The 22,823-nt window shown below is 52.0% G+C and overlaps 2 protein-coding genes across 9 annotated transcripts; both read left to right on the forward strand.

Moving 5' to 3' along the window:
* Positions 1–1,540: 1,540 nt before the first annotated feature.
* Positions 1,541–14,075, forward strand: FAM214B (family with sequence similarity 214 member B). 8 transcript variants are annotated; one of them, XM_030919379.1, is made up of 10 exons: positions 1,926–2,099; positions 9,185–9,328; positions 9,560–10,217; positions 10,332–10,519; positions 11,308–11,366; positions 11,556–11,661; positions 11,789–11,947; positions 12,189–12,257; positions 12,341–12,516; positions 12,820–14,075. In XM_030919379.1, the coding sequence occupies exons 3-10, from the start codon at positions 9,626–9,628 to the stop codon at positions 12,971–12,973; spliced, it is 1,503 nt and encodes a 500-aa protein (XP_030775239.1). In that variant the 5' UTR covers positions 1,926–2,099; positions 9,185–9,328; positions 9,560–9,625; the 3' UTR covers positions 12,974–14,075. The 8 variants fall into 8 exon arrangements, with proteins under 8 accessions (XP_030775235.1, XP_030775237.1, XP_030775239.1 ...); XM_030919375.1 differs by lacking the exon at positions 1,926–2,099 and adding an exon at positions 1,541–1,641 and having other exon boundaries at positions 9,560–10,519; XM_030919377.1 differs by having other exon boundaries at positions 1,907–1,945; positions 9,560–10,519.
* A 249-nt stretch (positions 14,076–14,324) lies between these two features.
* Positions 14,325–18,278, forward strand: STOML2 (stomatin like 2). Its single transcript, XM_030919380.1, has 10 exons — positions 14,325–15,135; positions 15,339–15,476; positions 15,969–16,068; positions 16,201–16,259; positions 16,352–16,453; positions 16,606–16,740; positions 16,887–17,031; positions 17,154–17,233; positions 17,441–17,569; positions 17,997–18,278. Exons 1-10 carry the CDS (start codon positions 15,091–15,093, stop codon positions 18,132–18,134), a joined length of 1,071 nt encoding a protein of 356 aa, XP_030775240.1. The 5' UTR covers positions 14,325–15,090; the 3' UTR covers positions 18,135–18,278.
* The last annotated feature ends 4,545 nt before the right edge of the window (positions 18,279–22,823 follow it).

Below are 22,823 nucleotides of genomic sequence, written 5' to 3' on the forward strand. Positions count from 1 at the left end.
ATAAGGAAAGATGTTAATAATAGGAGAATAATAGGAGAATAATAGGTATAGCGTATATCTGAAAACTCTGCACTATTTTTACAAGTTTTCTGTAAATCTAAAATTGTTCTACAATTAATTTTTTTAAGTCAAGTAATTTACCCAAATCTATACAGCTAGTAAATACTCAAAGGTATGAGACAAACTCATAAGTTGAACCCATAAGTTGAAGTTTGAAGTTTAAGTTGAAGAAGTTTAGATGACTTCAAACTCTGTGCTGTTCCCACTACACAAAACCTTTCTTAGTTTACCCTTCTGGGATTATGTAGGCATTTGTATCACTGTCTAAACAATACGTTCCTTATGGGCAGAGAAAATATTTTGTTCTTTCCTTTTTTTTTTTTTTTTTTTGCGCCTTCCACACCATTGACGTTGAGTAAACCAGTTTAAGTTAACTACTGGCATAAAGTCACAGAACCTAAAGAATCTGAGATTTGGCCGGGTGCTGTGGCTCACGCCAGTAATCCCAGCACTTTGGGCACCGAGGCGGGTGGATCGCTTGAGATCAGGAGTTTGAGACCAGCCTGACCAACATAGTGAAACCTGTCTCTACCAAAAATACGAAAATTATTCCAGCCTAGTGGCGCGCGACTGTAATCCCAGCTACTCCGAAGGCTGAGGCAGGAAAATTGCTTGAACCCAGTAGGCGGAGGCTGCAGTGACCGAGATCGCACCACTGCACTCCAGTTTGGGCGAAAGAGCGAGACGCCGTCTCAAAACAAATAAAAAAGAATGTGACTTTTGGAGAACTTGATTAAATCAGACCCACACGGTCCGCTCCACAGAGAGGCCACAGATTGGCGCTCAGCTGGGCTCTCTCAGTTCTGCAAGTGTCCTGTGCTGCCATCTACCGGTGTCTGGAAAGCGTCGCCCTCCCTTATTGTATCTCATGGGGAGAGGTTGGAGAGAAGAGATTCAAGCGCCACTTAAATTGCAGAACATATGTAACTGTAATGCAGTTCATTCGACACCTGTGCCAGGGAAAGGCCTCACTTTTCTCCAGCAATTGCGGGCCATCCTAACTCCCTATCAACACTCATCTCGTAAAATTCACAGATCTTCTCGCTGACCTGTCTCAATAGGTACAGATCTGACTCCTAGTGTCCATCCCAGAACTCACACCTGCCTGCACAGCGTAGGCTTCAGAAACTGCTCAACCTCGCAAACCTAAACCCGACCGCCCAGATTCCCTTATTTTCACAGACCCCTGAGATTCCTTGCACTACCTTGCAAACCCTACGGACCTCCCCTATTAGTGCAAACGCACGCGCCAACCCAGACATCCCTACAAAGAGGCTCAAGTTTCGCAAGCAGCTCACACCGGCGCGAAAGCAGCGAGAGAGCCCCAACCCGGCTCAGAGCCCTCAGGCTTGTGGCTTTCGCCCTGGCTCCGGCTCCCCACCGCTCCCTGATCCGCTCCGCTCAGGCTAGCAGCCTTTCGACCGAAGCCCCGCCCCTCTAGACCTGTCATCACAGAAGCCGCACGTGGCCGGGGTGGGACCTCAGGCGACCTGCGGCCATCACTTTGTCTCCTCCGTCATCCATTGGGGTTGCCACCGCCAATCAGAGCCAGCGGATCCTGGTTGGAGCGCGACCGCCCGGGTGAGGCGTGAGGGAGAAGGGGCGGAAGGAGGAGAGGCTCTGAGATGGGAGGGGGATCGTGGTGGAAGGGGGTCTGGCGCGACTTCTGCCAGGCTGGAATCCGAGGGGGCGGATCCCGGTGAAAGGCGGAGAGACCAAGAGGAGGCGGGGATCGCGGGTGGGGCCTGGGAAAAGCTGAGGATCCTGGGGAAATGCAAAGAAAACGCGAAAGAGGCGCGGGGACAGAAGGGGGCGGGGCCCGGGCTACATGGGAGGAGCTCGAGAAATTAAACGAGGAAAGGGACAAGTCCGGAGAAGGTGGAAGGTGGGACAAGGGAGACGGTGGGCCTGGGCGTTGCGGGGGCGGGGCTCGAACCGAAGGGGCGAGGTTTGCAGGCCGAGACTACAGATAGGACTGCTCAGTAACTGCCCCAACCACTACCACCTCGTCGAGTGCAACGGGATCCACGGAACTACAGGTGTGGGGCGGGGTGAGCGTGGAAGAAGGGACGCGGATGGGGGTGCGCTTTGCAGACAATCTGGAGACTGCTGTATGTTGAGGGAAGACACGGAGTCGGGGGAGCAGTTGGGGACTCAATGTGTGGGCAACAAGGTGCATTCTCTAGGGGCCTCTATGGGGGAAGGGCGGGAGCGCTTCGTTGTGGGTGGGGGGGTGTTGCGAGGTACACTGAGGGGGCTGTGTTGCTGTCTGATGTGGGGAGTTGGAGGAGGTACATGAGGGGGAGGGGACTTGGAGGCGCTTTGACAGAAGGGGGACTGTTTAATGGAGAAAGGCTGGTGGTCCAGAGTGTAGCGGTGTCAGAGGGTCTGCGGGCACTATCTAGGGGAAGGGGTTGTAGGCCCCAGTTGAGGCGGGAGAACAGAACCCCCAGTACTTTGAGAAAGTAACAGTTTAGGGCATTGTAGTAACTGCAGGAAGATACTTGTGTTCTGGGTTCTAGGAGCAAGGGTGATGGGGTTAGTTGGGTGAAGAGGCCAATCTGTTGCACTCCTGTCTGCTCAGCTTTTAACTTCACCCCCTGGCCTGAGCACTCAGAGAGGAGTCGGACCCTGCTTGTCACCAGGGCTTGTGTGACTGTCTCCTCAGTCTATTTTGGATCTGTCCAGCTGAGACTGGGGTTTCTTCCCCTAGCTGATGTCCCGGGGGACCCTTCCCCCACTGGGTTCCTGTCAACCCCCCATCCTAGTTCCTGTTCCTCCCAGAGCCAGCCTTGGTCTCTGTCTCCCCCTCCCCCTCCCTGCCCTGCCCTTACACTCTGGGTGTGCTCATTTCCCACTTCCTTCCTTGCCCCAGGGCCTGGCCTGGCCCTTGCCCATCTAGGAGCTGTGCCCTGCCCGGGACTTTGTGCTCAGTAACCAGAGACCATGGTAACCAGCAGCAGGGCTCAGACCCCAACCCCACCACTACCACCCAGGTCTCTCGCATAGACCCCTAAGTGACTGGTAGCCACATTTAACCACTTGCCACAAACTGATTTTCCCCACCCTTGTCCTTACCCTGGGTGGGGAACCCTAGGGCTTCTGTGGGAGGGGGGAAGTGATGAGGAGTATTGAGGATCTTCCGTCTGTTTTGAGAGGTGGGCTATGACTGTAAGCTGAACCCAGTAAGGGTTGTGAGGTTCCAGCCTCAGGGAAGGAAGAGGGAGTAGCTCCCCACACTCCAGGCTTGGAAGCACTATCAGAACCGAGACTAGGACCTCGTTCTCTTGAGGGCTCCTCTGCTTCCCTGAGGGGATTTGATGGAGTGCTAGAATTCCTTTTGCCCCTAGGCTGGCTGGGAGAGGGTGGGAAAGGCTTGAGTTCCACACAGTGGCTGAATGAGTGTGACAGTGTTGCTAAAAGGGGCCCCAAGCCAGCCTCCTCACACAACCACCCAGGAGCTGAGAGACTGGCTGGAGAGGGGGGGGGATTGTGCTGAGGACAGACAAAGCCCTGGGGTAGGGTGGGGTAAAAAAAGGGCAGGCTGAAGCCTTTTGAGGAGGAGCTGATTGCTATGGCAACACTGCTTCCCAGACAGTCTCTCAGAGAGGGCGGGCCTAGGGCAGACTCTCCAGCTTCCTCAGGACTGGGGCCGTTTGTGTGAGTGGGTGGGGCATGAAGAGAAAGGGCATCAGTTTGCTGTGCCGAGACTGGAGGATATAGCCTTTCTGCTTTGGTACAAGGCAGCAGAGCGTTCGAATGCCTGGGGCTATCCTCTGATATGGATATGAGTGAACAACAGTCATTGGAATTATAGAGCTGCAGAGGCCCTCAGCAGTCATTGTTGATACAAACCCCTCATTTTACAGGTTTGGAAATCTATGGCTAAAGAGACTGTGATTCCCCAGATGTCACAGTGAAAGGGCAGAAGATAGGATCCAGATCGCCTGATTGCTGTTCACTCAGCCCTGGGCCTGTTGTTTTCTTCAGTCAGTGTTTATTGAACATTGCCAGGGACTAATGTTGGCTCTGTGAATATGAGCACAAATGAAACAAAGTTGCTGCTCTCATGGAGCTTCCATTCTAATAAGGGGAGAAAGAAATTACATAGGGGGAAGGAGAAGTCAGGTAGTGATAACTGCTATAAAAAAAAAAAAAACATGGTAAATTTAGGGCAGGAAGGTAAGGCCTCTTTTTTTTTTTTTTTTTTTTTTTTTTTTGAGACAGAGTCTTACTCTGTCGCCCAGGCTGGAGTACAGTGGCATGATCTCAGCTCACTGCAACCTCCGCCTTCTGGGTTCAAGCGATTCTCCTGCCTCAGCCTCCTGAGTAGCTGGGATTACAGTTGCGCACCACCACACCCAGCTAATTTTTGTATTTTTAGTAGAGATGGGGTTTCACCATGTTAGTCAGGCTGGTCTCGAACTCCTGACCTTGTGATCTGCCCACCTTGGCCTCCCAAAGTGCTGGGATTGCAGGCGTGAGCCACCGTGCCCATTAGTAAGGCCTCTTGGTTGTACCCTGCTGCTTTCCCAGGGTACATTGAGGCCTGGAACATCTTTGATCCTTCACCCTGAACTATTGTCCTCTGACCTTTGTAGGTAACTAAGGCCTGGCCTATGGTAGTGGCAGAAAGATAGAATAAGGTGGGGTTGCTAAGGGATTTTTTTTTCCTACAGTGTTCTATGTTTCTGTTTTCCTAGTAAGTTTTTATTAAGGCAAGTAGGCTCTTACATTGATACACTGTAATTTTGACAAGGGCATTGAAAATTTCCTTAATCCTGTTCCTTACACTAGGGAACCAGCAAGGAAGTCAGTCCTCTTGAAAAAGGTGGTGTAGGGTGAGGTAAAGAGAAGGGAGCTTAGAGGGACTGTTACTTGCTTGTGTCTCCTAAGTCTAGGAATGAGGGACTAGGGGGAAGAGGAAGGAGCCTCTTTTTACTATCTAGTGATAGAACCTCAGGACCCCGGGGGGTCCACAACACAGGCAAGGCAGAAACAAGGACCTTGGGCTCTCTGTGGCCTCTGAACTGCAGAAGAATGGACTTTTCCCTCTTTGGCTCTGATGTTTGCCTCCTACTTCTGTGAAGGACCGGGAGAAAAAGCTTCCTAAGACCCAAATTGTCTGACTTGCTGACAAGTGCAGAGGGCAGGGGAGACAGGACTATTGATTTTCTTAGGTTGCCTCCAGAGTACCCTCTAGAAAGAGTCTTTGAATGCTCAATCCTTGCAAAAGTTTCCATCCCGGTCATTTAAAGAGTAGGAGGACAAGGGTTAAGGATGCTGGTTCTGCTGCAATTTGATTTGACTGGGTCTGAACTGGGCTGGGGCCCAGTGACTCAGTGGGAGGGTAGATAGTTTTGAGGGAGCTGTGAGTCATGGGGTTAAGCTCCATCACAAAAGTTGGGCTCATTTCCCATATTCTGGGCAGAAGCCCTCCTATCCCACTTCCCTGTGTGCTCTGTCTCCTTGAACATGGGCCTGTGAGTAGAAAAGAGTGCTAGCAGAAGGGATGGGGCAGCCTGATCTCAGAAAGGGAGTTTACAGGCACAAAGAATAATGCTGGTCCCTGAAATTAAAATGTATCCCTATCTTAGGAATCCGGGGGCTCCTCTAAAGAAGGCAAAAGAACATCAATTTAAGAGTAAGAGTGGGAAAAATGCCACTTCTTAGCATGGAAGGAGATAGGATCCCACCTCAGGCCTTTTTCTTCTCTGGCATGAAGGAAGCTTCCTGGGCTTCACTAGTTCTCCAGCTCTTAAGCTCTGGTTTGGAAGGTGGGGAAAGAAATGGGAGTGAAGGTATTTGGGGTCTGAGGTCTGGTATAGACAGCAGGCAGACTTTGAGGGTTGTCAAACTGTGTCTTTAAAGCCCTCGGGTTTCCTATTAATCGGCCTGGAAGGAGGAAGGGCGGGGGAGTAGGATGGAGGGGTAACATGTGGGAGGCTTACGCCTTTGAAAGGGTTAAATGGCAGGGCAGGGTGTTGCTTTGGACTCCAGCAGCTGACGGGTTAAAGAGACAGGCGGAGCGACCTTGGGTAGGCCTACCCTTGTGGACCAATAGGCGTGTGCCTCTTGGAGGGGGCGTGCCTCGCACTTGAGGTCGCGAGGAGGCTGGCTTCCTGTGGACCAATGAGCATGGTCGCTTTCCAGGGAGGGCGTAGCCTAAGGGGGGCGTGGCGGCCGTGGCCGCCGCGGCGCGGGTGGTGGGGCGCTGGGCGGGGCGGGCGGCCCCATCAGCTGGTAGGAAATGGCCTGTGAGTCAGAGGGGCAGCGGAGTCGGCGGCGCGGAGCCGGGGCGGCCCCGGGGAGGGACCGTCGCAGGGAGGGGCGCGGCAGCGGCTGGGGGTCTGCGGGCGCCAGGGCCCGCTAGTGTTGCACACGAAGCTGAACAGCGAAGAGCCTAGCAGAGCAGGGCTCAGCCTGAGCCACCCTTTGTCTGGGTTGGGGGCCCGTGGAAGGGAGGACCGGGGATCCAAGGGGAGGGACCGGGACGGGACGGAAGGGCCCGGAGCAGCGGCCACCTCAGCGGAGCCAATTTGGGAGCGGGGTGAGTGTGCTAGAGGGAAAGAGCAAATCTCCGAAGCTCCAGTACAGTATGGGGCCTGTCCCAGGCTGTGGGGAGGAGAGGAGTGAGAAAGGACCTGGGAGGCTGCGCAGGGGGTAAGGGATCGTCCAGAACAAGGAGTCCAAGAGTCAGGTGAGTCTGCCCGGCATAGTTTAGAGAAGCTGCTAAGGTCTCCTCCCTCCCCTCTGAGGGTAGAGGGCTCTAGGCTGGGGGCCGAGGGGTTGGTAAGAGAGAAGAGGTCGACCTTCCTACCCACAGTGGTGGCCCGTGGGAACAGCCCCCCTAGCTTGTGTGGATGTATGTAGGGACAAAATAGAGAGCAGCTGGAAGCAGTTCTGTCTGCACAGGATGAGGGTGGAAAGCACATGGATAGGAATTCTTCCTGTCACTCTCCTTGATCATGGCATGGTAGAAATGGAAATCTTTAATACTGAAGGGAAGGGGAGAATGAGCCTCGAAGCTGATACCTATACCAATACCCACCTCACCCACCTCCCAGGCCTCAAAAGTGTCTGAAGGTACAGACGTATTCTGGGACTTGTTGTTTTTGCTGGCCTTGCTCCCTTGGCATGTTGGGAGCTGTAGTCCTTGCCAGCCACAGCCTGGCACAGCTGTTTGATGCCAGTTGCTGCCCACCCCCTGCACAAAGAGTGAGGTTTGGCTTACTCTGCCCTGCCCCCCTCCCCTGCAGTCCTGCCCCATGAGTCAGCTTGAAGCCATGGTCTACAGCCAGACTGGCTGGGTGGCAGGGGAGTGAATCTTAGAGCGTCTTGTTGACAGGGTGGGAACTGAGAGGGCTCTGGGGTTAATGAGCAGATGCCAGGTATGCTGGGGTCAAGTAGGGCATCATGTCATCCCCTGGCTTCCTCAGGGCAAGGGGTCAAGAGGGCAACTGGGATGACCTGGAAGTGGTAGTGCTAAGGAAAAGGCCCTTCCTGAATCTGTGTGACTTGGGTGGAGGAAAGAAGGGGTAGAAATTAGTGCAGGTTGTACCTTCTGACAAAGTTGCTTGCAGATAGGTTAGTGCAGGTTGCCATTGGTGTTCTGCCCTTTCCAGCCATCCCACCCACCACAGGGAAGCAGGATTTTCTTGGGGATCCCAATTCTTAGGAGAATTTGGTGAAATGGGATAGTGGGGTACAATGATGGGAACTTGGTGTAGGAGAGCTTTTCAGTCCCTGGGTACAAATCTCTCCTTTCTGCCTGCCCCCCACCCCGCACCTCCACCTCTTTTCCGGATTCTCCCTTGTACAATTAATCTCTCTATTTCTCTCATCTGGGAAATTTTTCTCTCCACTGACAGGACTGCTGCCCAGATTTCTGGGACTTACATTCTACCTTTTTTGAGCCCTACTGTGTGCTTTCCCCTGTACTTGGGGTTAGATGGAGGGGTGAGACACAGATCTGTCCTCAGGACCTCCTCTATGGTCAGTCTAGAAGATGCCTTACCCACAGGAGTGAGCAGAACTGTTATTGAGCTTATAGGAAGTAGTAACGCTGCCGTAGGTGAGGTCTCAGAGGAGGGAGAGATGCTTATGGTCTGGGGTGGACAGAGCAGACTTTCTGGAGGAGATGGCATTTGGCCTATCCAAGGAGGAAGAGTCTTGGGTAGGCATTCAAAGGGCAGTCCTTGAAGGGGAAAGGGCTCTGTGAATGTCAGACAGCATAGGCTAATGTGCAAAGGAGAAGGCTGACCCTGGGGGCAGTTGGCTTTCAACTTGACATTCCCCTCACCCTAGTATGGGCTGGAATAGTTAGTGAAGACCATGTTATGCACCAGTGGTTTGGGGTTTTGGTGTTGGGTGTGTGAGCACTGGGGGAGGGGCGTGGAGAGGTACTCCCTGGTTGCTTCCAGCTGACTCTGACTGCTGAGGCCTTATCTCTAGTTTGCAGGGCCTTGCAGGAGGGCCCTGGAAAGTGCCTTCTGGCAGTGACCCATTCCCCTTCCCCCTCTTGTTTTTGGTCGGATTTGTTGCCTCTTGTTAAAGAGACAGGCTGCTTGCTGGAGGTAATTTGGAGTTCAGGGCTGAAGGGCCAGCTTTGAGCTGACTTGAGCTGACTTTGTACCTCTGAGGACCGCTGATGGGGTGTAACTGTGTGTGAGACCTCTGCCCTTAGTGCCCTAGGATGGCACTTGTCTCTTTGGAGATAGACATATAAGAAGCAGTTGTGCAATTTGGTGGCTTTGAGTAAGACAGCTGAATTCTTCCCCTGGCCACCTCTCAGCTGGCATGGTCTTTTGGGTCTTGGGGGTCTCTCATCCCTTCCTCCATGTAGGGCAGGAGTCCCCAAATGGTGGCCCTGACAAGTAGTTATTCTACATCAACTCACTTGTCACATCCTTATTATACTGAGCCAAGACCTGCCTCTCTGACTCCTTAGGTAGCCCAACTCTGCCATCTGGGCCCTGGATCCCAAACGTACCCTTTCTGTTCCTGAAGAGCCTCTCACATGGGAGAAGGATGTCCTGGGGTATACTATATTAGCCTATAATTGGTGAAAGGCCTTACTGCTGGCTCCAGTGATCCTGGCTTATGTCTGTTCTTCCCTCCTCAGGGTCCTGCTGAGCTCAGGAGCTGCACGGAATGGTGGCAGTCACCTTGCCAGTGCAGCAGGCATGGATCAGACTGCAAGCTAAGGGCACAAGGCATCAGTTGGGAAGAGGGGATGCACAGCTAGGCTTGAGGCCTCTTCATCGGGGTGAGTACCAGGGAGAAGGCAGGGAAGAAGCCTGAGCTAAACCTGTCACCCTCTCAGGAGTTCTAAGAGTGGTCTCTATATTCCATTAGTCCATCCAGGGATTTGTACACATTCATCCCTGGGAACCCATCAAAGTCACCCCTTCAGGCAAGGAGAGGGTCTGAAACTCAGCTGGAAGGAAGAATACTCATTGATTCCCCTGACCACCTTTTCTTCTCTTCTCTTACACAGATGTCCCCAGCCCAGGCCCAGCATAAAGGCCGTGTTGGGGGGCCCCCCTGACCCAAGGGGGGCTTCATGCGCCACGTGCAGGCGGAGCTGTCTCCATCCTCAGAGCCAGAGGCTGGCCCTTCACAGCCTCCAGTCAGGCAGGGGGCCCTCCAGGGTGGCCTGCTCATGGGCTACAGCCCAGCAGGGGGGGCGACATCCCCCGGGGTCTACCAGGTATCCATCTTTTCCCCTCCGGCTGGTACCTCTGAGCCTCATAGGGCCCTGAAACGACAAGCCCCACCCACTGAGGGTCCCCGGGAGCTGAAGAGAGGCCCTGGGCTGGGGGCCAGAGAGGGACTACCCCCTGAAGAACCACCTCCTGTGGGGCTCTTGGGCCCAGAGGGACTGGGGCTGGGACTAGGTGTGGCCAGCCAGCATTTCTCCCACCGTGGCCTCTGTGTTGTGGAACAGAGAAGTAGTGTCACCTCATCTTGGACTTCAGGGGCCTGGAGTCTCCCCTGCCCCCCATCAAATGCTTCCTGCAATACTTTGCACACCAGAGACTGGGCCTCCCCAGATCCAGGGGGACAGGGGTCCCTGGGGGAGTCCCCAGGGCCAGCCCCTCCAGGCCAGCTGCACACACTTGACACTGATTTGCACAGTCTTGCACAAATAGGGGGTAAGAGCCCAGTGGCTGGGGTGGGCAATGGGGGTAGCCTCTGGCCTAGGGAGTCCCCTGGCACTGCCAATGGGCACAGTCCCGAGCACACACCCCCTGGCCCTGGACCTCCAGGCCCCTGCCCCACCAAGCGAAGGCTGCTTCCTGCTGGAGAAGCCCCAGATGTCAGCTCTGAGGAAGAGGGGCCAGCCCCCCGGAGGCGCCGGGGATCCCTGGGCCACCCTACTGCTGCCAACAGTTCTGATGCCAAAGCCACATCCTTCTGGAGCCACCTGCTGCCTGGGCCCAAAGAGCCTGTTTTGGTAAGCCAATAAAGGAGTTCATTTACTTTTTTTTTTTTTTTTTTTTTTTTGAGACGGAGTCTCGCTCTGTCGCCCAGGCTGGAGTGCAGTGGCCGGATCTCAGCTTACTGCAAGCTCCGCCTCCCGGGTTCACGCCATTCTCCTGCCTCAGCCTCCCGAGTAGCTGGGACTACAGGCGCCCGCTACCTCGCCCGGCTAGTTTTTTGTATTTTTTTTTTAGTAGAGACGGGGTTTCACCGGGTTAGCCAGGATGGTCTCGATCTCCTGACCTTGTGATCTGCCCGTCTCGGCCTCCCAAAGTGCTGGGATTACAGGCTTGAGCCACCGCGCCCGGCCGTTTCTTTTGTTTTTTTGTTTTTTTTGAGATGGGGTCTCACTCCATCATTGCTGAAGTGCAGTGGCACAATCTCAGCTCACTACAACCTCCTCCTCCCAGGCTCAAGTAATCCTCCAACCTCAACCTCTCGAATATTTGGGACCACAGGCACATGACATGGCATCCAGCTAATTTTTGGTATTTTTGGTAGAAATGGGGTTTCGCCATGTTGCCCGGGCTGGTCTCGAACTCCTGAGCTCAAGTGATCCACCCACCTCGGCCTTCCAAAGTGCTGTGATTATAGGTTTGAGCCACCGCGCCTGTCCTTCATGTACTCTTACGTGGATATTTGTGTGGGTAAAGGTGGAGGCCCAGGGGGCAGGGTGTTCCTTTGAGAGTTTGTGATGAGCTTCTGCCCCAAAACATACGTGGCTTTCACCCTGTCTCTTTTCCCAATCATTTCTCTCCATAGGACCCAACAGACTGCAGTCCCACGGGGCAGAGGCTGAAAGGAGCCCGTCGCCTGAAGCTGTAAGTGACCAGCTTTGTCCTCTACCCTGTCCCTGAGAATGGGGACAGAAGTCTGTCATCTTTCTAGCATCGAAATAGGGGACCCCAGGGCAGAAGCCCTAGATAGTGGCAAAGGGTAGAGTTCAAGGACATGAGCAGGAATCCCAGAATACCTCAAGCCAACCCCCTGTGTGTCCCTTCCTCTACCAGGAGCCCCCTTCGAAGCCTCCGGAAGGGGCCAGGCCTGCTGAGCCCCCCCAGTGCCTCCCCTGTTCCTACCCCTGCTGTCAGCCGTACCCTGCTGGGCAACTTTGAGGTAGCTCCTCTCGGGCTTTGTGATTGTGGGGATCCTGGGAGAGGTGGGATGGTAGAACGTGGCTTGGATGGATAAGTAAAAGAATTGGCATCTCTCTCATAATGTGTTTTCCCTACCCTGATCCCAGGAATCATTGCTGCGAGGACGTTTTGCACCATCTGGCCACATTGAGGGCTTCACAGCAGAAATTGGAGCTAGTGGGTCATACTGCCCCCAGCATGTCACGCTGCCTGTCACTGTCACATTCTTTGATGTTTCTGAGCAAAATGCCCCGGCTCCCTTCCTGGTATGTCTTGACTCCAATCCCAAAGTCAGCTCATCAGGAGGATAAGGAATTGGGGTGGGGCTGGGGGCAAGAGGTATTTTTTACTTATTCCTCACCTAGGAGTGAGTCAGGGCCAGGTGAGGAGAACTCTAATGTAGGGCAGGGGCAGGTTCAGGGTGAGAGACTGTGGAGAGGGACATGTATTTAGGGCTCAGAATTTTCCTAGTCCCCACCTTGACTGATGGCTCCCTGGCCTTCCCAGGGCATCGTGGATCTGAACCCCCTGGGGAGGAAGGGTTACAGCGTGCCCAAGGTGGGCACCGTCCAAGTGGTGAGTTTGCCCTGAGGGAGTGGGAGTGGGGAGAGAGGAAAGCAGCCCTCAGGCTGTACCAACCTTGACTGTCCTGTCCCCAGACCTTATTTAACCCCAACCAGACTGTGGTAAAGATGTTCCTCGTGACCTTTGACTTCTCGGACATGCCTGCTGCCCACATGACCTTCCTGCGCCATCGCCTCTTTTTGGTGCCTGTGGGTGAGGAGGGAAATGCTAACCCCACCCACCGCCTCCTCTGCTACTTGCTGCACCTCAGGTGAGGAGAGGGCCCAGGGATGGCTGGGGAGGCCCAGGTAACCCTTCCCTGAAGAGGATCTCTCCTTGCTTCGATACTGTTTGGATTCTTGCTTAGTTTATTTTTAAATTTTTATGTATGTATATATATATGTATTTATTTATTTATTTTTAGAGACAGAGTCTTGCTATGTTGCTCAGGCTGGTCTCCAACTCCTGGGCTCAAGCAGTCCTCCCACCTGGACCTCCCAAAGCACTGGAATTACAGGCATGAGCCACTGCGCCCAGCCTGAATTCTTACTTTGATCACATTATCCTCCTCCAGGTTCCGGAGCTCCCGCTCAGGCCGCTTAAGCCTGCATGGAGATATCCGCCTGCTTTTTTCCCGCCGGAGCCTGGAGCTGGACACAGGGCTCCCTTACGAACTGCAGGCTGTGACCGAGGCCCCTCATAATCCACGTTATTCACCTTTGCCCTGATTGCCAGCACTCTGAATCCATGCGGCCTAACGACCTGCCCGTCCTGCTCCATCTTAGAGAACATATATGGAGAGACAGCAAGAGACCCTTCAGGCTTGAATTAAAGCCCTCACCATGCTCTTGCCCAAATGGATTATTTGGGTGTTTAAAGCTTCTGATCCTTACTACACCCTGCCCTACTCGGGTACTCGATGTGCCTGTCCCCTCCCTTGGGTTTCCCAGGCCAGCTTAGGTAGGGAGGAACTGGAGCTACCCTGAGGTTGTCCCAAGTTCCCAGGCAAGTTATGCCAGCGTTGCCTCCTAGTCCTGGGCAGGGGCCACTTATTATTTTATTTATTTTTAATTTATAATTTATTCAAATTGGATTGCCTTGGTAACCTCCCACACCTGATAATTGGCATCACTCCCCCCCTTCCCACTCTCAGATATTGCTCCAACCTCAAGAGTTGAAGAGGCTTATGCCAGGGGCAGGAGGAGAACTGCTCTCTCTCAGCTGAGGGAAGAGGGGCTATTCCAGAGGGACTGAGTCAGTAGCCAAAGACTCAGCTTTCCCTGTCCTTCCCCTAGTCCCTTCACTTCCCCTACCCTCTGACCTATCTCTGAAAGCCAAGTTATGTGTTTGTGTGTGTACACAAGCTTGTCTTTGTGTGGTGTGTGTGTGTGTGAGAGAGTGTACATGTATGCACACACACAGGGGTTAACCACCCCTCACCTAGGGCTCCAGACTCCAGTTGTCCCTCTCCTCCTGCCTGTGTCTCCTTGCTTTGGGGTCCTGACTGAAGAAGGTGTCCAGGGGGCAGAGTCAGGGCCAAGCACTGGGGTGCCTCCACTCACCTGGCCAGACTCTGACCCACCTACCTCAGCTGGGGTAAGGGGCACCCCTCAAACTCAGTCATGTGGTTCCAAACTACCCCATTCCCCACTCCAGACTCTGACCCAGCCTCAGTCCTGACTCCTGAGGCTGGGCTGAGGGGAACAAGCATTTGCTGAAACTTGAAAAAACAAAGCAAATCAGAAACAGGAAAAAATTGTACCTGGTAATTTTTTTTAGAAAAAAAAAAGATTAAAAAAGAAAGAATAAATTCTTGTTTGGAAACTTGAACTAAGCTCTACTTTTGTTGTTGTTGTTGGGGAGAGGGTGTGAAGGGGGATAGAGGGCATTCCTGGAGCTGGGACTCAGCCCTTTCTACCAGAGAGGAGGCAACAGGCCTGGGCCCATGAGGTCTTAGGTTAGTCCCTGCTGATTCCTGGGGCCTGGTCTTGCTCCTTTCGGAGGGGTTGGTGGGTAAAGTTGAGACGTAGAAGCTGAATTCTGAATTGTAGATCAGAATTCTGATACTGTTTCTGTTAATGACTTTAGCCCTTCAGAACTTCAGTGCCCTCATATGTAAAATGGAGCTGACTACGGAAGTCTCTTGACTACCAGAACATCAGGGATGTGTGCAAGGTGATGTGCTCCAGACAAGGTTGAAGGTTGAGGCTGTTTCCTGGACTCGGTATTTAAGACCGGGCATAACAAACCTTGCTGGGGAAGAGAGGGAAGGAGCTATAGTGTCTTTGAGGAAAGAGGGGAGGGGAAATTCTCGGCCCAATCGCCAGGCAATGTTAGGCCCAGTTTCCATGGCAACGGGATTGGGGTCAGTCCCCAGTGGGAGTCCTGGGCACAACACCGCGGGACTACTATAGAATGTCACTATGGCAATCATGGCAACGAGTCTGCTTAATCCACTAGTTGCTATGGTGACGGATGGGGGCGATTCTATGCTCTGGTGGGCAAACTGAGTCTCGGGTGAGGGTGAAGAATTCAGTGTGTGGTGTCTGAGTGATATGCACGCGAAAAATAGTTTGGCCATCAGGCCGGGGATCTTGGTCGCGAACAGCTAAACCCAGAACAACCGCAGCCCTCGGCCTTCTCTTGAAGGTCTGCGTTTCCCAGGGAACAACTTGATGCGCCGTTCGACCAAGTAACGCTGATTGGGTGAGTGTTGAAAGGAGTAGGGAACGACCGGAAGTACATTCGGGGGAGCGGAACTGCAAGAGGAAAGGCTCGGGTAGGCTTCTGGGAGCGACCGCTCCGCTCGTCTCGTTGGTTCCGGAGGTCGCTGCGGCGGTGGGAAATGCTGGCGCGCGCAGCGCGGGGCACTGGGGCCCTTTTGCTGAGGGTGAGAGCGAGGCAACCTATCCAGAGGGTCGGGACAGAGATCACCTGGGTCCTCCGCTGGGAAAGAGCGAACTTCCAACTTTCGGAGAGGACTGGGGTCAGAGGTCATGGTCCCCATGTGATTCTCTCTCCGAGGATCCTGAGGACCGAGGGGCGGCGTGTTTGGCCAGATGGGATCTCTGCTCACCCTCTTCTTTCTTTCAGGGCTCTCTACAGGCTTCTGGTCGCGCTCCGCGCCGTGCCTCCTCCGGATTGCCCCGAAACACCGTGGTACTGTTCGTGCCGCAGCAGGAGGCCTGGGTGGTGGAGCGAATGGGCCGATTCCACCGGATCCTGGAGCCTGTGAGAACCTCTTCTGCCCACCCTGGGCCAGCCAGATGACCAATCCCTCACGACATGGAGTGTCGGGAGGACCTCTTTTGGGCCTGCCCGCATTGTTAGCTCCCGACTCTGTAGGCCAGACCTGACAGGGCTGAGGCTGCTGACCATCATCCCCATGTTACCACCTTTTCCTATGCATCTCACAGTCCCCATTCTTGGGAATCTCCTCTGCCCCCTCTCTCAGCACTAACTCTCTGTCTGCATTGAGATGGCTATTCTGCCAGCTCTGATTCTCATGACTCCCCCCTCCATTCAGGGGCCTAGTCTTGCATTCCTATTCTCTTGGGTTTTCTTACCAGTGACACTTCAGCCTTATGAGGACTTATTTCTTGGTAGGAGCTGCTGCTTTTCTGGGCATGTTCCATGTGTTGACTCCCTACATACTCCAGGACTAGCTTAGGTCTCAACCCAATAGTTCCCATCCTTCTGAGGACCCATGACTCCTCTTCCCAGGGTTTGAACATCCTCATCCCTGTGTTAGACCGGATCCGATATGTGCAGAGTCTCAAGGAAATTGTCATCAACGTGCCTGAGCAGTCGGCTGTGACTCTCGGTGAGGGGTTCAGGGTGACATGGGTGCTCTGAGGCTATTAGGATGTGGTTGCTGTAGATCCACAGCTTAGGAGAGAGAACTGGTTGGGACCTAGAGGCCTGACTTTCCTCCTTTTCTCTCCTGGTTCTACAGACAATGTAACTCTGCAAATTGATGGAGTCCTTTACCTGCGCATCATGGACCCTTACAAGGTATCTGCCCCCTACTTTATCTAGCCTTTTCAGTTGCCCTCTTCACTAAAATCTTGTGCCCAAGCTTCTTACACTATCCGTGTCCGTTTCAGGCAAGCTATGGTGTGGAGGACCCTGAGTATGCCGTCACCCAGCTAGCTCAAACAACCATGAGATCAGAGCTTGGCAAACTCTCTCTGGACAAAGTCTTCCGGGTAAGCAGATCTGAGCCAGAGTTAGGGTTTGAAGACACAAACCTGACACTCAATCTTTTCTGAAGGACAAGATCAGTCCCAGGCCCTTCTTCTCAGTGTAGGCCCTTGATAGGTAAGTTGAATCTGTGGGGCTTACACCTCTCTTTTTCCAGGAACGGGAGTCCCTGAATGCCAGCATTGTGGATGCCATCAACCAAGCTGCTGACTGCTGGGGTATCCGCTGCCTCCGTTATGAGATCAAGGATATCCATGTGCCACCCCGGGTGAAAGAGTCTATGCAGATGCAGGTGGGAGCCAAGGAGGGGTGGGAAAAGGACCTTAGGGTGCTCCAGTCCCAGGAGGATCCAGACTTCCCTCCTGTTGTGATGGGTAGAGTTGCAGGTCTGTGTAACTTTCCCTTGGCTTGTTGATTGGGATTGTTGTGGGCTTCCAGGTGGAGGCAGAGCGGCGGAAACGGGCCACAGTTCTAGAGTCTGAGGGGACCCGAGAGTCGGCCATCAATGTGGCAGAGGGGAAGAAACAGGCCCAGATCCTGGCCTCCGAAGCAGAAAAGGCTGAACAGATAAATCAGGCAGCAGGTCAGGAGAGGGTAGAGGCTGAGGGAGGAGCAAGGCATGGGCCTTTGAAGATTGGTGCTGGGGCAGAATCTTTGGGTACTTTGACTTCATGGGTCAAGCAAGCTCTGTCCCTTCTCTTGCAGGAGAGGCCAGTGCAGTTCTGGCCAAGGCCAAGGCTAAAGCTGAAGCTATTCGAATCCTGGCTGCAGCTCTGACACAACATGTGAGAGGCCCCTGGGTGGGAATGGGGGACAGGAATTGACAGTGGAAGGGGTTCTCTTATCTATGCTTAAGGAGACTTCCTGCCTCTGTGGGCTCTGTTGAACCAGATTACATAGTCCTTTTTATTGTGAACTGCTTTCTTCATTCCCCATCCACCCCTTCTTCTCTATATCTGTAATCTCTGATTTTTATCCCTCTGTGGTCACAGAATGGAGATGCAGCAGCTTCACTGACTGTGGCAGAGCAGTATGTCAGCGCGTTCTCCAAACTGGCCAAGGACTCCAACACTATCCTACTGCCCTCCAATCCCGGCGATGTCACCAGCATGGTGGCTCAGGTTAGAGCTTTCTGAGGACCCAGCACAGAGCACCAGTGCCAGGGACCGAACTGAGACCCCACCACCGTCATCAACACTTACATACCATAAAGGTCTTCAGAATGCCTTGGTCCTAGACATCCCTTCATTCTTTGTAGAGATGGAATCTAAGAATGAAACATCTCCACTCAGTCCTGCAAATATGGAAGTTCTTGAGATACCTTTTTTTGGTAGATACCTGTGCTGGTATTCTGAGAGTCACTTTACTCTGATGGTTTGTAAGATTCCTAAAATCAACTCCAGAGCTTACAAGACAGGTTTGATAGAGGGAGAAAGGAAAACTAATTCACTGGCCTCCATGCCATCTTTTCCTTTTTAGCCATTGGTGGGCTGGGCTGCAGCACTCTGTCAAGTGTCTTCATGGTACTCTCTCTGTTCCTCTCCTCAGGCCATGGGTGTCTATGGAGCCCTCACCAAACCCCCAGTGCCAGGGACTCCAGACTCGGTCTCCAGTGGGAACAGCAGAGATGTCCAGGGTACAGATGCAAGTCTTGATGAGGAACTTGATCGAGTCAAGATGAGTTAGTGGAGCTGGGCTTGGCCAGGGAGTCTGGGGATAAGGAAGCAGATTTTCCTGATTCTGGCTCTAGCTTCCCTGCCAAGATTTTGGTTTTTATTTTTTTATTTGAACTTTAGTCATGTAATAAACTCACCAGTGGCAAACCAGAAACTGTCCTCTTTGATTGGGGAATGAAGTTGGTAAAGTCACTAGCATTTTCCTTGGATCCAGTCCTGTCAGCATGATGCCTCCATGAACAAGAGTGAACTTCTTGTAAAGTGAAACTATATTTTTTGCCTTCAAGAGAAACTGTGGGATAGGGTGGAAAAGTTAAACCACATGTTCACTAAACTGCTGGCTGGGAAGTGAAGTCCCGTTCCTGCTAAGTGTGGGGCTGTACGTTTGAGGCAGGTGTGTGGGGTTTTTTCATGGGAAAGTACTACCCTCCACTGGCATACTTAAAGGGTTTTCAGGGACTGAGGGTACTCCACATTCATTTATTCAAAAACATTAAATGTCTACCAAGTGCCAAGCTCATTACTAGACACTGGATTACAAAAATACCTGAAACCCAGTGGTCCCTGCTTTCACAGAATACAAGGTCAGGTAGGGAAGACAGACAGGAAGGAGACATTGATAGATAGTGATAAATGCAGCCGGGCGCGGTGGCTCACACCTGTAATCCCAGCACTTTGGGAGGCCGAGGTGGGCGGATCATGAGGTCAGGAGATTGAGACCATCCTGGCCAACGTGGTGAAACCCTGTCTACTAAAAACACAAAAATTAGCTGGGCGTGGTAGCATGTGCCTGTAGTCCCAGCTGCTTGGGAGGCTGAGGCAGGAGAATTGTGTGAACCTGGGAGGTGGAGGCTGCAGTGAGCCGAGATCATTCCATTGCCTGGCGACAGAGTGAGACTCTCAAAAAAAAAAAAAAAGGTGTGGTGGCTCACGCCTGTAATCCCAGCACTTTGGGAGGCTGAGGCAGGCGGATCACAAAGTCAGGAGATCGAGACCACGGTGAAACCCTGTCTCTACTAAAAAAAAAAATACAAAAAATTAGCCGGGTGCGGTGGCGGGCGCTTGTAGTCCCAGCTACTCAGGAGGCCGAGGCAGCAGAATGGCGTGAACCCTGGGGGCGGAGTTTGCAGTGAGCCAAGATAGCGCCACTGCACTCCAGCCTGGGGGACAGAGCGAGACTCCATCTCAAAAAAAAAAAAAAAAAAAAGTGATAAATGCTGTGGTAGAGGAACGTTCTGGCTGAGGGATCTTGGTGGGAGAAGCATATCAGCTTATGAGTAGCAGCGCTGCTGACTGCTATTGAGCTGAGGCTGGAAAAGTTAGCAAGTTTTCACCAAGTCAGGTCCTTGACTATATACAAAGGCTCACTGCTTGAAGAAGTTGGCTGAAGGGTATAGTGTTAAGGGGGATGTGACTACATGGCTAGGGCCAAGTCACAAGGAGCGAGATTCTTGTTGAAGGGGTTGGACGTTAGGGTAATAGGTTTTTTTTGTTTTATTTTGTTTTGTTTTTTGAGACAGTGTCTCCCTCTGTTGTCCAGGCTGGAGTGAATTGGCACGATCTTGGCTCACTGCAACCTCCGCCTCCCGGGTTCAAATGATTCTCCTGCCTCAGTCTCCTAAGTAGCTGGGATTACAGGCATGCGCCACCATGCCCGGCTAATTTCTGTATTTTTTGTAGAGACAGTGTTTCACCATATTGGTCAGGCTGATCTCGAACTCCTGACCTCATGATCTGCCTGCCTGAGCCTCCCAAAGTGCTGGGATTACAGGCACGAGCCACTGTGCCCAGCCTATGAAGGGTTTTTTTTCCCTTCCCATGAAGAATTTTGAGATAAAACATCACATTGGCCAGGCACAGTGACTCATACCTGTGATCTCAGCACTTTGGGAGGCTGAGGCAGGAGGATCACTTGAGCCCTGGAGTTGGAGACCAGCCTGGGCAACATGGTAAGAACCTATCTCTACAAAAAAGAAAAAAAGAAAAGTAATCATATCAATGTTTTAGAGCTGTCTTGCTGCAATGTGGAGAAGGGGTAGTAGGGAGAGAGAGAAGGCTGGGAGGACAGTGAGAAGGCTGCCTCAGTGATCCTGGAGAAGGGATGAGGCCTGAACTGAGATAAGGGGCTGTGGGGATGAAGGTAGAAGAATAACTCAACATTTTTTTGAATTAACGTATTTCTTTATTCATTTGGTCAGTATCTGAACCTCAAATATATGCTAGGTGCTGAGGATATAGTAATGAAGAAAACAAAATTCCCTGACTTCAATGAGCTCACATTCTACTTGGAGGGGACAAATACGTGTAGAATTTCATAATGTGTAGAAATTCATAAATTTCGTAAATACGTGTAGAATTTCAGATGCTGATGAGTTGTGCTATGGAAGGAATTAAGGAAGTGAGAGGGGAAATTTTTCCAGGGGTTGTGGTGGTGGGGGGTGCTGTACTAGTAAAGCAGGGGATTCCAGGAAGCTTCCCTGATGTTACAGTTGAGCTTCAATATTAAGGTGATGGAGATCCATTTCAGCACTGGGAATTGAAGCTCACAGAGGAGATGGCAGATGCAAAGGCCCTGAGACAGAGCTGCTATGGATGGAACAGAGTTAGTGAAGCAAAGTAGTGGCAGCTAGATGAATCAGAAGGGGAAGAGGCAGACAGTGTGCAGGCCCATGTAGAGCCAATGCAAGAACTTTTACTCTGAGATGAGAAACCAGTGGACAGGCTTTGTTTCATTTTGAGACGGAGTCTCGCTCTGTCGCCTAGGCTGAAGTGCAGTGGCATGATCTCGGCTCACTGCAGCCTCTGCCTCCTGGCTTCAAGCAATTCTCCTGCCTCAGCCTCCTGAGTAGCTGGGACTACAGGTACATACCACCACACCTGGCTAAATTTTGTAATTTTTAGTAGAGTTGGGGTTTCACCATGTTGGCCAGGCTGATCTCCAATCCTTGACTTCAACTGATTCTCCAGCCTCAGTCTCCCAAAGTGCTGGGCTTGCAGGTGTGAGTCATCATGCCCGGCTTTTTTTTTTTTTTGAGAGGGAGTCTTGCTCTGTTGCCCAGGCTGGAGTGTAGTGGCACAATCTTGGTTCACTGCAACCTCTGCCTCCCAGGTTCAAGTGATTCTCCTGCCTCAAACTCCTGAGTAGTTGGGATTATAGGCGTCCGCCACCATGCCCAGCTAATTTTTCTATTTTTAGTAGAGATGGGTTTTCATCATGTTGACCAGGCTGGTCTTGAACTCCTGACCTCAGGTGATCTGCCCACCTTGGCCTCCCAAAGTGCTGGGATTATAGGCATGAGCCACTGTGCCTGGCTGGCCTTTTAAGATAGGGCCTCACTCTGGTGCCCAGACTGGAGTGCAGTGGCCTGATCAAGGCTCAATGCAGTCTCTACCTCTCAGATTAAGCCATCATCCATCTCAGCCTCTGGTGTAGCTGGAACTACAGGCTCCTGCCACCATGTCCACCTAAATTTTGTATTTTTTGTAGAGATGGGATTTCACTACTTTGGCCTGGCTGGTCCTGAACTCCTGGACTCAGGGGATCTACCTGCCTTGGCCTCCCAAAGTGCTGGGAGTCCGTTTTGTTTTTAATAGTGGCTTTATTGAAATATTCATACATCAGGCTGGGCATGGTGGCTCACGCCTGTAATCCCAGCACTTTGGGAGGCTGAGTCTGGAAGGTTGTTTGAGCCCAGGAGTTCGAGATATAACTCACACATCATACAATTCATTCATTTAAAATATAAATGTAGTAACCTTTAGTATATTCACAGAATTGTGCTACCACCATGATTTTAGACTGCTTCACAGCCCCCCTCCACAATATTCCATTGTATAAATACACCATTTTTTATTTTTCCATTTGTCAGTAATTGACATTTGGGTTTCCACCTTTTGGTTATTATAAGGCTACTATTTTATTTATTTATTTTTTGAGACAGGGTCTCACTCTGTCACCCAGGCTGGAGTGCAGTGGTGAGATCACAGCTCGCTGCGGCCTTGACCTCCTCAGGCTCAGGTGATCCACCCACCTCAGCCTCCTGAGTAGCTGGTACTACAGGCACATGCCAGCACCCCTGGGTAAATTTTGTGCTGGGATAACAGGTGTGAGCCATTTACCCAGCCACGAATAAGGCTACTATGAACATTCATGTACAAATTTTTGTTTGGACATAAGTATTAATTCCTCCTGGGTTTATACCTAGGACTGAAATTGTTGGGTCATTTGATAATTATGTTTATTGTTTTGAATTATCTGTTTTTACAATCCCATCAGCAGTGTATGAGGGTTCCAATTCCTCCTCATTGCCAACACTTGTTGATTATAGCCATACTAGTGGGTTCGAAGCAGTATCTCCAGCATTTCCTGATGGCTTATAATAAGCCTCTCTCCATGTGTCTATTGGCTATTTGTATATTTTCTTTGGAGAAATGTCTAGTCAAATCCTTTGCCCATTAATTGGATTGTTTTTCCCTCCTCCACTCATTTTTTTTTTTTTTTTTTTTTTGAGACAAGGTCTCACTTTGTCGCCCAGGCTGGAATGCAGTGGTGCAGTCTCGGCTCACTGCAACCTCTGCCTCCCGGGGTCGAGTGATTCTCTTGCCTCAGCCTCCCAGGTAGCTGGGATCACAGGCGCCTGCCACCACGCCCGGGTAACTTTTGTATTTTCAGTAGAGACGCAGTGTTTTGTCATGTTGG

The sequence above is a fragment of the Rhinopithecus roxellana genome, chromosome 16 (assembly GCF_007565055.1).
Source record: "Rhinopithecus roxellana isolate Shanxi Qingling chromosome 16, ASM756505v1, whole genome shotgun sequence".
Lineage (NCBI taxonomy): Eukaryota > Metazoa > Chordata > Mammalia > Primates > Cercopithecidae > Rhinopithecus > Rhinopithecus roxellana.

Excerpts from the sequence above, each read along its gene's own strand:
- FAM214B (XM_030919375.1), top strand. The coding sequence starts at position 9,626 with ATGCGCCACGTGCAGGCGGAGCTGTCTCCATCCTCAGAGCCAGAGGCT. Across the intron at positions 10,520-11,307 it reads GGCCCAAAGAGCCTGTTTTG|GACCCAACAGACTGCAGTCC; the intron begins GTAAGCCAATAA and ends TTCTCTCCATAG. Across the intron at positions 11,367-11,555 it reads GGAGCCCGTCGCCTGAAGCT|GAGCCCCCTTCGAAGCCTCC; the intron begins GTAAGTGACCAG and ends TTCCTCTACCAG.
- STOML2 (XM_030919380.1), top strand. The coding sequence starts at position 15,091 with ATGCTGGCGCGCGCAGCGCGGGGCACTGGGGCCCTTTTGCTGAGG. Across the intron at positions 15,477-15,968 it reads TCCACCGGATCCTGGAGCCT|GGTTTGAACATCCTCATCCC; the intron begins GTGAGAACCTCT and ends TCCTCTTCCCAG. Across the intron at positions 17,570-17,996 it reads TCACCAGCATGGTGGCTCAG|GCCATGGGTGTCTATGGAGC; the intron begins GTTAGAGCTTTC and ends TCCTCTCCTCAG.